Source organism: Spathaspora passalidarum (genome assembly GCF_000223485.1).
Source record: "Spathaspora passalidarum NRRL Y-27907 unplaced genomic scaffold SPAPAscaffold_4, whole genome shotgun sequence".
Lineage (NCBI taxonomy): Eukaryota > Fungi > Ascomycota > Pichiomycetes > Serinales > Debaryomycetaceae > Spathaspora > Spathaspora passalidarum.
The window spans coordinates 125,943-139,880 of NW_006767428.1; the positions used below are offsets into that span (position 1 = coordinate 125,943).

Below are 13,938 nucleotides of genomic sequence, written 5' to 3' on the forward strand. Positions count from 1 at the left end.
GCGTCAAAAAATTCTCCTATTTTACGAAGCTTTCACTTTGACCAATGGGTGCAAAAAAGAAAAAAAAAAAAGAAATAAATACAGGTATACATAGTCATACAAAAGTTATAAACAATTATCTTAAAAGTTAATTTCTTCTCAACCATTTCTTGAACGGATTCTTGGTGTTCGAGCCACGTCCTATACCCAAACTATGACTACTAAACGATAAGCTGATCCGACTTACGGAATCACTATCCACCATAGAATTTCTGAAATTACTACTGGTGGTTGTGAATCTAAGCTTAAGACTGGCCAATGCATTGGATTCAGCCAATCGTTTATACTGCAGTGGTGGGGGTGGTACATCCACGGAGATAATACAGTTTCTCGTTGTATCCAAGTATACGCGATTATTCAAAATGTCATAAGTGAACAGATCCCATAATAATGGATCAACCAGTTGGAAATTGATGGGGTATTCACTACAATCAAGGTATCTTTCCAAGGTATGGATTTTCGCCATTAATTTTGTGCTTTGCTTTTGAAGATCTTGAAGGGTGATGTTCGAGCTTATAAACGAGAAAATCTCTTCATTATTCTGACAAAGCGATTTGATAAATCCTTCAGTTTCATTATCTCCCGCAAGATCCAAGAAATCGGACTTTTCAAACTCAAGCGATCCAATTTGGTATACATTTCTTTCATGGTCTACTTTAATATCTCTAAACATTTCCACGTGTCCATTCGCAGGCGAAGATGTAAGTGTTGTTCCTGGCGAATTCTTGCTATAGTCCAAGATATGGATAATTTCTGTTAGCCGTAAATACTTGTCAATCAAATATGGCGTGGTAGGTAATTCACTGCTAGTCAGGTCATCTAATCCTAAATCAAATCGTTTAACATCATGACTTAAATTAAGAATCCTCTCATTGAAATCGTTCTTCCGGTCGGTAATCTTATCAAAATAATCATAAATTTCATCGGTATGGCTCGTGATGAAGGAATTCATCTTAACAAGGTGTGGTTCTTTAAGCGGGGTGAATTCCTGACGGTTGGCCAAATTAAGAAGAATCTTGGCAATTAAGGTTAGGGTTCTTTGTGCGGTACCAGTTTGATGATTTTTGGTCAAATGAAATAATTTTGGATTAAGAATAGCAGGACAAAAGAATCGAAGGAAAATAAAAGCACTGATACAATTTAAACTTGTGGTATGGTCACTTGGATCACAGGCCAATTCAACTTTGGTGCGGAAATTTTTGAGTTGAAGCTTAATTTGTTTGGGAATATCATTGGAAGTGATGTAGATCTTGTACCAAATTTCTTCCACATAGCTCATTAAATTATTGAAGTTCTGATTAACAAGTTGATCAATATAGTCATCGTCTATTTCTTCTTCGTCTTCTTCATCCTCGTCGTCATCCGATGACAGCTCTTGCTGTTGTTCAACAGTTCTCCCCTTTCGTCTAGCACGCTCCTGTAATCTAACATATCTTGGATCAACTTCACAATTCTTATTCTCTCTGCTTATCTTGACAAAGAAGTCACCAAATACTTTTTCGAGATACTCTTGGCCAATTCGAAGATTATATTTCTCAAGAGATTTCGAGAAAATCGAACTACCACGGAATAAAGTATTGAAAACGTTAGTCAGGGACAGTAATCCTCGTTCATGCTTCTTTGGATTTTGATCACTATTTCTTTTATGATAGTTCTTTCGCGTAGTCATATCAACATGAACCAACTCAGTTTCAATCAAATTCTTAAACCAGGCATCTTCCACACCTAAACTTTGGAAAATATCTAAAAGTATCAAACTGACATTTTCAAAATCAGAACTTGGAACATGCTTATTACAAAATTGGATCAAATCTTTCATGGGGGTGGGGTTTGCCAACATCCTCTCCAATGGTTTGAAATGTGCTGGTGAAAGAATATGAAACTCACGAAGATTGACATCAACCACAAGTTTACCAATGGGGATATTATTTGAGTCGTGGATGGTCAACCGAACGATATCACCTGTGGCAAGGTGGCTATTGCCATTTGCTGCTTCTCCCATGTTTATAATAGTTGAACTGGAGTTGATTTGATTGGTGAGGATATCGGGAGTCACATAAACTGTCCCTATTAACTTGTCCGAACTCAGTGGAATATTGGAACGGTTATTGCATCTCTTGATCAAGATATGGATCATTTGAGTAGATATGGGTAAATCAGTCAGAAAATGTTCTTTCCAAAATGGATTGGCGGTGAAGTTGACAGGAGCTGTTCTTGACCAAGGGTATCCCCACATTCTCGTTTCAGCATATATTTTACCTGAAGCACGATAAGGCATATTGTCAAATTTGGCTTCAATGATATCAATCGAGATTTTCTTTGACACTCGGAAACTTGACTTTGTGAATTCAGACATTTTGGGTGGTTCCACCAACAGATTGCTAGACTTCACAGGAGCAACTGGATTAAAAACGTCTCCCCCTAAATGCTTGGTCTTATCATTGAATGAACCAATGTATTCTCGTTTGCAAAAGTAATTCAACCCAACAAACCAATCTTCTAAATCAATGTGTAAAGGGAACTCAATAAGAATTCTTTGGTTACTAGGTACAGGCTTCCCGTCTCGGGTTAAAAATGGCTGTGAATATTGGTCAGCACTCAAATTGGAGATGGTCTTGATTACGTTATTGTGTCTTAGTTCTTTTAATTGGCCGATAAACAACACATTGGAATTATTGAATATTGAATTGTGTACTTCTCGGATTTCACTGGACATGATCTGCCTAACATCTATGGAATAAAGTAACGTTCCATCCAATTCACTAATGAAATTAAGGACTCCGCTGGAGTTCAATGCACCCATGGTATAAAACCATCCTTCATTAACATCTGAAGTCATGGTTCCAGAACCATTTACTCCCGATATGTCATCTTCAATTCTAGCCTGGTATACGGGTGCAGGGTAACCAGGAACAATATTCAAATTCCGGTGGTATTTAGGAGGAATTGGTCCATATATCTTGAATCGACAAACTAATAATTCACTCAGGGGTAAATTTCGACGATGCTTATTCTGACAATACCATTTCTTTGCCAACCCCAGAGGACGCAAGTTTTGCCAGACAACAAGCAGGGCGAGGAGACACCCAAAGTTGGATTGTGAAGGAATCTTGATGTAGAGTTTATCATTGTCATATGTCTTGACGAATATGACTGGTAGTTGGCTTTCATCCACGGCTAAATCTGATGTATGGGTGGTTGCCGTAGCTGTGGCTGCTTCTGCCGCTTTTCGAATAAAACCTTTTTTTACAGAATTTTCAGGCACCGTGCCTAATGAAGGATTTGACCCTGACGAGTTGAGTGTAGATGTGCTGATATTAGGGTAGATTTGAATGTAACACGCTTGTAGTGATTGGAGTAGTAAAATTTGGTTGGTGTCGTCTTCATCATAGGAATAAAGTTGTCCCTCCAGGGTAAGTTTTAATGTGTGAACATGGGTCCATGATACGGAATCCGCGGACACTAGAAAGTTACGACCGGTGAACGTTCCTTTACTTCGTGATATGATCTTGTGGAACGGTGATGGGTGCTTATTCATGCCTTGTGATAGTGGTTGTGGATAAGGTAAAAACTTCGAAGTTTGTAGTAAGAATTTTTTTTTTTCAACTATAAAAATACAAAAAAATCGTTCGTCTAAATATTTTCAGAAAAAGTCTCCACAAGTGTAAGAAAAAGAGATTAACTTTGTGTTTGTCGTGTATTTTTTTTATTTTATTTGTCAGTTACTACATAACTGCACATAATAGCCAAGACAAGAATCGTAACTATGCTCAGGTGATATCTACCCTTTGTTTACTCAGTGTTTATGTGATATTTTGTTTGTTTCCCTTTGTCTTGTCAGTTTAAATAATGCTAAAAAATTTTTTTTCTTGTTTGCTGTGCCTTGCCAGATTAGGTAATCGTTGACGCGTCGTGATTTGTGAAATTTAGGCTAATTTTAGACAACCTGGCACATTAACCGAAGGGGATAGACTAGCAACCAAGATCCACAAAAATATACACATGAAACAACTCATGGATTGTTTTATTCTCTTCTTTTTTTTTTCTAACTATCTTCTATTGCTGAATATGGTTGACATTGACACACATTTCTGTTTTAGGAGATTTAATTTCAATCCGAATGCCACTTACGTCAAGTTTTTGAACTTTGAAACAATAGAAATATCTGTATATCTCCGCCCAAATCTAAACCTTTGTTTCGACGATGGAAATTACAATCGAGTAATCTATCGCCTTGTTATAAAAATAAATAATTTTCTCTCGACATATCACCATGGCCATGGGCTATTAATCGCACTTCAAGCTAAAATGGAGTGATTTTTGATTTGAAATAATTTCGCAGTAATTTTGGCTAAACCATTAAATAATTATTTTTGAAAATTACAGAAGATCATCCCAAATCAAGCCAGCTTGCAAACCGTACTTGAGATATGCTAACAGTTGTCTTGTTGACATACATAGCCTCCATTCACTTGTCGTAAATGAATTATTATCACATGCGAGAAGAGGAAACTACAGATATTACAATAAAAGCTCAGCACTGTTTCTCAACATGCCCAACATAGCGAGTGTTCAGAGCTAGGAACTACTACTATACGGAAGATGCTTCCAACAAAGCTCATATTGAGCTTTACCGGCGCTACCAAACAATCCAAACAGTAGGTCAGAGTTCACACCACGTGACTTTGGTCACCAGCCCGTGATTTCCTGCTCTAAAAAAATTTTTTTTTCTTTAATAAACAAAAAGTAATCAACCAAGATCAAAACCGAAAAGTGGCAACTTTTATCAAAATCAACCAGTATTTTGCTAAATGTATTGAAACATTAGGAAATTCCATTCAATACATTACCCCCTCCCTCCTCACCACCCTCCAAATCGCTAGAGATTAAGAAGTAGATCTATAAAAAACGTTATGAGTAATTTACTATTCCATAACTTCAGTAAGGAAGAAGATGAAGATAACTTTTCCAATGTTTCTGACAATGGAGTTGTCTCCTCCGAATCTGATAACGAAACAATTGACCAAGATCATATCCAGAATGGAAATGGCATAAACGATGGTGAGCAACATAGTGATCATGAATCTCTTGTAGCTGACCAAATGTTTGATTCTGATGCTATGAACCAACAGCTAGCACTTGTTGAAGACTTAGATCATGCTCACGACGAAGAACATGAGCATGCATGTTCATATTGTGGCATCCATACTCCTAGTTCTGTTGTCAAATGCAACACCTGTAACAAGTGGTTTTGTAACGCCAAGACTGACTCGTCAAGTTCCCATATCATCACCCATTTGGTTATGTCTCGACATAATCAAGTCAGTCTACATGAAGATTCAGATTTAGGTGACACTACATTAGAATGTTATAATTGTGGAAATAAAAATGTATTCATGTTGGGATTTGTAAGTGCTAAACAAGAATCAGTGGTTGTCATATTGTGTAGATTACCATGTGCCAATTCGAAAGATATTAACTGGGATACAAGTCATTGGCAAGCATTGATTGAAGAGCGTCAATTTTTGTCATGGTTAGCTCCACCACCACCTGAAGAAGCCCTTGTAAATGCCAAATTGATCACCCCACAACAGATTTCCAAATTAGAAGCTCAATGGAGATTAAATAGAGATGCCACTATCAATGATATTGAAAATACAGATAAACAACAAGAAGAAGAGGTCCTACCCATTTTGATGAGATATAATGATGCCTTCCAGTATCAACGATCTTTTGGGCCCTTGGTTAAACTCGAAGCTGATTACGACAAGAATATAAAAGAATCCCAAGCTTTGGAACATATCCAAGTTAAATGGGCTCTTGGATTGAATAATAGACATTTAGCATCGTTTACATTATCTACTTACGAAAATAGTGATTTGAAAGTTGCAGTTGGTGATGAAATCATATTGAGATACAGTGGATTTCAACGAGAACCATGGGAAGGCAATGGGTATATCTTGCGTTTACCTAACAAAAATCAAGAAGAATTTACTTTGGAATTGAATCCTTCTAAAGTGACCCCTCCAACTGATTTAACTACTGATTTTACTGCTGAATTTGTTTGGAAGGGAACCTCATATGATAGAATGCAACAAGCAATGAAAGATTTTGCAACCGATGAAACTTCAGTATCTTCCTATATTTACCATAAGTTATTAGGTCACGAAGTTGTTCCAATTGAATTTGATACTGAGTTACCACAGCGATTTTCTCATCCAGCATTAACCGAATTGAACGTATCACAAACAAATGCTGTACGTACAGTTTTACAACGTCCATTATCCTTAATCCAAGGTCCACCAGGTACTGGTAAAACCGTCACTTCGGCTACTATTATCTATCATCTTTCTAAACTCAATAAGGAAAAAATCTTGGTATGTGCACCATCTAATGTTGCAGTTGATCATTTGGCTGAAAAATTAGATTTACTCGGATTGAAAGTAGTTAGATTGACCGCAAAATCTCGTGAAGATGTCGATAGTTCCGTCAGTCATTTGGCATTACATAATCTTGTTAACAAAGGTGCCAAGGGTGAATTTAAAAAGTTGATCAAATTGAAAAATGAAGTTGGGGAATTATCCGTGGAAGATTCTCGAATTTATTTCCGTAATTTAAGAAATTCCGAACTGAAACTTTTAGACAAGTGTGATATTGTATGTTGTACATGTGTGGGAGCTGCCGATAAAAGATTATCTCAATTTAAGTTTAGAACTGTTCTTATTGACGAAAGTACCCAAGCTTCTGAACCAGAAGTGCTTATTCCAATAGTTAAAGGGGCAAAACAAGTTATTTTGGTTGGTGACCATCAACAATTGGGTCCTGTAATTTTGGACCGTAAAGCTGCAGACGCAGGTTTGAAACAATCACTTTTCGAGAGATTAGTGTTCTTGGGCCATGTTCCTATTAGATTAGAAGTGCAGTATAGAATGCACCCATGTCTTTCTGATTTCCCAAGTAATATGTTTTACGAAGGCTCTTTACAGAATGGTGTTACCAGTGACGATAGATTAATTGAAGATGCTACATTCCCTTGGCCAATGGTTGATACTCCCATGATGTTTTGGGCCAATTATGGACGTGAAGAATTGAGTTCATCTGGTAATTCTTTCTTGAATCGTGTTGAAGCTATGAATGTCGAAAAAATTATTACCAGATTATTTAAAGATGGGGTTACTCCGGATCAGATTGGGGTTATTACTCCATATGAAGGCCAAAGAGCTTATCTTGTCCAGTTTATGCTGATGAATAGTACATTATTGGATAAAAGAGATCAGTATCTTGATGTGGAAATCACCAGTGTTGATGCATTCCAGGGTCGTGAAAAGGATTTTATTATCCTTTCGTGTGTTCGTGCCAACGATGCCCAAAGTATTGGGTTTTTGTCAGATCCCAGAAGATTGAATGTGGCATTGACAAGAGCAAAGTATGGTTTAATTGTATTGGGAAATCCCCGAGCATTATGTCGTAACCGTTTATGGAATTGTCTTTTGGTTCACTTTAGAGAAAAGGGTTGTCTTGTTGATGGACCTTTGGACAATTTACAATTATCCATGGTTCAATTAAATAATACCGTAACTTCTGCCAATAAGTACAGTCATAGACCTGGAAAACAGGTACCTAAATTTGGGACTGCTTCTACCTTACAATCAATGACTGATTTTGACAGTGCTAGTGTTTTATCGTACGATAATAGTGCAATTAATGAAGGAAGCCGAACTAGGGTGGATGCATGGCCAACTCTTGGAAACAATAATGCATCCTTTAATAAGAATAGTTCCATCAGTGCTAATTTTTACAGTAAGTTGGACAAATTGAATGGTAATTACGATAAAACGGGAAGGTATAATGCTGATAATATCGAGGATGATATTAGGAGTATCACTAGTTCATTTGCTGCTGGATTGAATTTTTAGTTTAAGATCCTAGTAAATAGTTCACAAAATAGTGTGCACTAGAGGCTAGCTCCCCCCCCCTCCAGGAAAAGCGATATTTCGTGCCTAGCTACTGGAGTATCCTGCTTCGAAAACCAATAGGGTGTCAGATACACTTTTCTATACCTAATAACAATACCATACACGCTAAGGCATGTGTGTAAAATCTCGACGTCTCTAACAATGATGTCCGCCTTTACAAAAATATTCACTCGCCCTGAACAATGTCCCCCGGAATAGTTGGTTGCCACTCCGATTCTGTTTGATGATACCAAAAACTAGTAGAAACTGGTTTGTTATTTTGGTTGGGATCTCAGCACTTCCGGATGGAGTACTATTTCCGGACACCATCCACACACGCGGACCAAAGAGTACCTTTGCCAACTAAGTTGTGTAAGTTTTAGACTTTTTTTTTCTCTCCTGTCAATTCTTTTTTTTCTTGCTTGGAACAATGGAGAAGCTACAAAAATAAAACATGGATTTGTAAGAAAATAAAAATTGTAATTCGCGTGAATCATTATAATTCTCCAATTACATTCGCCGCTACTCTGATTAGTATCTAGACACGGCACTCGCGTGGCTTCTATTGATGCCCTATCTCAAGACGCATCTCATTGATCAAAATCACGTTATTTTGATAAGAATTTTGGTGGAAATTCCATATTTTGAAATACGGGAGTACAAAGTTTAACTAGAAAATAATATACGTTATTTTTTCTTTTCCTTCATCGATACCTACTGATAAACTAAATTCACCCCTCTCTTTTAACAATGAAAATAACATTTGCTATGGCATTTGACATAACTTTAATGTAACATGGTATTAGATCAAAGTGAGTTTAAACCAACGTATGTAGAGGATCATCATAACTTGATTAATGGTCGTCTGACATGATACATTATATTCTATTTGTGTTCTTTATATTATTTCTGGTGCGGTGTGCATTCAAGTTAGAATGCGTAAAAAATACAATGCCTTTCAAATTGCCAGCCACCGCCCTCATCGTTCCCACATACGTATTTTGAGGGAATTGTTCCCCTACCCCAAATATTATCAAGTAATTTTAGAATGCAAAAGAAGTGACACTAATATCCAAATTCCTTTGTCTTTAAAAAAAAAATAAAAAGAAATCGATTTGGAAAAAGTGTCTTATTGGTGCGCGATTCATGATTAACTTTTCCATCTATTTATCCGGACTTTTCACACTTATGCACTTAAACTGCTCACTTCACCGAATTCTTGCGGTCTGGAAATCTTTTTTTTTATTTTTACTTTCTTTTCCTGCACTTTTTTTTTGCTTTCTGGATTTTAATTTTGTTTATTTTTTTTTTTGTTTTTTAATTTTTATATCTTGCTAGTGGTTTATAGTTAGGGTAACACCAAATTGTTTTTTTTTTTCAATCATTTTGGCAAAACACGCATATTGGTTAATAGACCCCACTGAGTTTACAACAGACGAAAGTAATTTAAACCAGATTACTTCGTCAATTTGAAAATCTTTGAATTCACTCAGCCAATCCAATCACAAGACACAAAGGGGATTGCCCAATACGGTAAGGAAATCTTTGTACACAAACTGGAATCAATTTACGTAGCCCACAACGACAAACTCAACCACGAAATAAAAGCAGATATAACAACCAAATGGGAACTGACAATCTGCCTGAAAGACCAATTAAACAGTCTCCCAAATTAAAGACAATAACAATTGGCAAGCAACCGTCAAACATAGACGCAGCCGCACCAACAACAACGGACTCTGCCGCAAATGTTTTCAGTGATAGCAACACTAATAGTAATGGCAGAGGCAGTGCCGAGGCAGCCAGTGACCAGTCAGTAGAATCTCACACAGTCACTTCACCCACTACAGATTCTGGTCCGTTCAGATCGAGAGGGTTAATAGAGACTCCCCCTCCCAACCCGGAAACAACAGCAAGTCAGGCATTAGCTGCTTCTAGTACCAACCCACCAATAAAAAACCCTCACAGGACGAAATTATCAAGCCAAGACATTAAATTGATCTTATACTTGATAATTCAAATCAAACCTTTTAAATATATTGGTAACCGTGCATGGAGTCAGACCAAAAAATGGGAGGTGATTCAAGAAAAGTACTACGAGATAAGGTACCATGAGAATAAACATAGCAATTTTATTGTACCTACAATCAGAACATTACAACGTCAATTGGCTGCAGCCCTTAAAAAGGCAACTACCAGACGTAATCACCAGAGTTCGGGCATTCAGCAACACCATACTGTTCCTTCAACCTTAGAGGAGATAGAACGTGATAGTTATTACGATTTTGCAAAAGTTATCCCTGATAGCTCGTTATCAGAGTTAGAAGATGCATTGTATGATTTACACGAGGTTAGTGAAAAGATTAAGCAGATCAAGTTTAATTTAAACACCAATAGTAATAGCGTGAATGCCAGTCCCTTGCATGGCGGATCGTCTGCGTCTATGTCTTCCTCCTCCATCCAACAAATCATTGACAGCTCATTGGCTGATGCTACTTCCCCTATTATCCACTCGAATCAACACCTCCCAAAATCCCCCTTGTCATCCTCAATCACCACCCCAGTATCAATCAGACCAAAACTGGGTTCCAATGAAAATGTCGTGATTGATCACATCCAAAATCTTAGGAACAATCTCACCGACTCCAGCACATCCAATAATTCAGACAGTTTTTCCAAAGGACTTGACATGTTGGAATTAATCTTGAAACAAACAATTGAGTTACACCAACTGATTCACAATGAGAATGAGACATTTAGGAAAGAGATTGATAGACTTACAAAGGATCATCTTCGAAAGGTTAGTGAAATGAATCAGAATCATTTGATAAGACAACGTGATTTGAATCGACAATTTCTCGAATTGTTCAAGACTGAATTTGAGTCTAGAGAAAACTCTGACCATATTCTTGCCAGACTTGCGTCCCTTGAAGCCCTTCTTTGAGGAACAACATTGTTTCAATCCAATACAGACATTCCTTGTGCTACGCACGAAATTTTCATTGGTCATTGCGCACACACACACACACACACATATATCACCCCTCTTACCGGTCTACAAAACTACACCTCCTTAAATTCCAACACATCAACAAACAATACACCTTTCTTGTATTATTTTAATTTTTATTTTCAAAAATCTGTATGATTACCAAATTGGTTGTTTGCACTTGACAGTTTGAATTTCAAGTTTCACCTGCACCGTTTCCAACTTTAAAATTGTTTTAGTTTTTGTTCTTACTGCTTGTTTTATTACATATCCTATATAATTATAATAGTATTATTCATATATTCAATGATTGTGACTATTGGTACTTGGTTGGTGTCATTGTATTCATTTGGCACTGCCCACATGTCTTATTGTTTTCCCTTTTTTTGGTAGGAAATACGATAGCAATCTTGCACAGGCACAAAAAAAAAAATAAATAGGAGTTTTAAGTTTTGCAACAACTTTCTAGAGTCTGTATCAATCAAGTTCTAACTATGTTATTAGTTTGGTTATTAGTATCATTATTATTACATTCAATTCATGCTCTTGAAGAAAACCACAACAATTACTACCCGCCAACCGAATTAGCAGTAGACGATGAGGAAATAGTAACTAGAGCCATCCAAGAATTACACAACATAGACGCCGCCTCTGATTTAAAGACATGTGACACCTGCAAAACAAGACTTCAAGTTGCAAAGTTCCTTTCCCTTACTCGCCCAGATTTGGTTCCTCAAATCTTCACAACTTGGTGTATTGAAGCTGGTCATGATGAAATTCAATGTCATATGAATTATGGATATCCAAATGCAAATTATTCAAGCACAGGAAATGACTTCACAAAAATGGCTAGTTTAATGAGTCCTTCAGGCGCCGACGGTGATTACTTTTGTTATTATCATGATAAGCATTGTAATATCTTACCAGAAACCCCTATTGTTGATTTGTCCAATTGGTGGCCTCCAAAACCAAGAATTTATCCTGCTCCTGAAGGGAATGGAGACTTGTTCCATGTGTTGCATATCAGTGATATCAATCTTCAATTGAATTACAAAATGTTTGCCGAAGCCAATTGTTCCCAAAGTCTATGTTGCACTTCTAGATGTAGTAATGACAATTTCCCACCTGTTGTTAATGACAATTTAGAAGGTGGATATTATGACAGTAGTTATAGCAAGAATCATTTCGTCAAAGGTAATTATCAAGATATAACCAAGTTAAAAAAACCAGTTTGGTCACCAGCACGTCAGTTTGGGGAATACACATGTGATGTACCAGCTTTGTTGTTGAATAGTACTATGCAATGTATTAGGGACTTACACCAAAATCACCTTTCATTTGAGTTTGCCATTTTCACAGGCGGCACCGTTGATCACTCAGACAGAAGTTTTGTAACCAAACACAAAGTCTTAAAGTCACAAGATATTAGCCACAGAATATTAAAACATTATCTTGACTCCGTTCCGGTTATACCTACCTTCGGGGTTCGGGACATCTTCCCGATCAATCAATTGCCACAAAAGAACTTGACAGAAAATGTCAACTCTTATCAATGGCAATTTGACTTTTTGTCTGATCTTTGGCTGGAATTAGGTTGGATTGATTTTGATGCTACAAAACAAGTTCGATATTCCCAAATTGGCTTTGCCTTGACTACTCTTCGTGGGCTAAAGATAATCTCATTGAATTCAAATGTATGGAATGTCAAGAACTTATATGCATTTTGGGACATGCTCTCCCTAGATTCATTTGGAATATGGAGGTTCTTGGTTGATGAATTGCTCCAATCTGAAAAGCAAAACCAGCGAGTGTGGATTTTGGCCCATTTACCCACCAATCACCAATCACTCCCACTACCAACAAAAATATTCGCCCAAATAATTGAACGATTTTCCCCCAAAGTAATTGCCGCTATCTTCTTTGGCAATATTCAAGTAGATACCTTCATGATCCATTATGCCGGCGATGGTACTGATACTAGACAAATCACTAACGCTATTAATCATGCCTTGATTGGTCCATCCATCAGCCCATATGCAGGAATGAACCCTAGTTGGAGATATTATGCCGTTGATGGCTTAAGTTTTAGTGTTGTCAATTCATTCACCTATTATACAAATTTAGAGACCACATTCCATAATGATGGAGCTGAACCAGTGTGGGAGTTTGGATATAGTGCACGAGATATTTATGATCCTGATCAAATTTGGCCTCCTGAGTCCCCATTGAATACAGAATGGTGGCATCATGTCAGTGAAAAAATCTATGAAAGTGCTCTTATGCAAGCTACTTATGAGAAATTCGAGAGGAGAGGTAGAGAAAGCGATGTAGTGGATGTTGATACTTATTGTAAATTAACTAGTTTTACATTTGATGCCAAAATACAGTGCATGGTTGGTGATGATCAAGATGACTTTATTGAGCCTCAAGAGGCAAATGATTATATTCCCTCACTTAAACCGTATGAAAAAGTCACTTATGTTGAAAAGGAAAGGGAAGATCCAGAAGAGGAATATAATAACAAAGTGGAGCAAGTGAAACAACAACCAAAGTACGAAAACGTGGGTAGTGTAGTTGATGCGATGGAGGGACAAGAGTTTAATAATACAGAAATAGAGCCATTAGAAGAAGAAATCAAGTTTGCTAGTCAATTCAGGAATAATAAAGGTAAATCTATTTCACTTAAGGATAGGATAAGAAACCATAATGCTAGAATTACCCAATTGAATAGATTATAATGGAAGGAAAGAAGGGACAAAAAAAAATATTGAACATTCTATACCTTCTCTAACCTTATCTTATTCTTCTATTTGAACATCCAGTTCCCATATAAAGAGGGCAATTTAGCAAATATTCTAGTAATTTAATACAGATCATTATTTATTGTAATTCTAACAAGTTTTGCTCGCTTTTGATTGGTTGATTTCAATGAACTATCCATGTTCAAAGACAGTA

At 36.9% G+C, this 13,938-nt stretch overlaps 4 protein-coding genes across 4 annotated transcripts; 3 read left to right on the plus strand and 1 right to left on the minus strand. All coding sequences in view use genetic code 12, as the record gives it.

Moving 5' to 3' along the window:
- Positions 1–127: 127 nt before the first annotated feature.
- Positions 128–3,577, minus strand: BUD2 (Bud2p; the record flags this gene model as incomplete). The annotated part of the gene is made up of 1 exon (XM_007375159.1): positions 128–3,577. The coding sequence occupies one exon, from the start codon at positions 3,575–3,577 to the stop codon at positions 128–130; it is 3,450 nt and encodes a 1,149-aa protein (XP_007375221.1).
- A 1,375-nt stretch (positions 3,578–4,952) lies between these two features.
- Positions 4,953–7,955, plus strand: NAM7 (ATP-dependent RNA helicase; the record flags this gene model as incomplete). The annotated part of the gene is made up of 1 exon (XM_007375160.1): positions 4,953–7,955. The coding sequence occupies one exon, from the start codon at positions 4,953–4,955 to the stop codon at positions 7,953–7,955; it is 3,003 nt and encodes a 1,000-aa protein (XP_007375222.1).
- Positions 7,956–10,071: 2,116 nt separating this feature from the next.
- On the plus strand, positions 10,072–10,938 carry SPAPADRAFT_61062 (uncharacterized protein; the record flags this gene model as incomplete). The annotated part of the gene is made up of 1 exon (XM_007375161.1): positions 10,072–10,938. A coding segment is annotated over one exon (867 nt), but the record flags the coding sequence as incomplete, so codon positions are not given.
- Positions 10,939–11,477: 539 nt separating this feature from the next.
- On the plus strand, positions 11,478–13,721 carry SPAPADRAFT_138608 (uncharacterized protein; the record flags this gene model as incomplete). The annotated part of the gene is made up of 1 exon (XM_007375162.1): positions 11,478–13,721. The coding sequence occupies one exon, from the start codon at positions 11,478–11,480 to the stop codon at positions 13,719–13,721; it is 2,244 nt and encodes a 747-aa protein (XP_007375224.1).
- Positions 13,722–13,938: the final 217 nt, after the last annotated feature.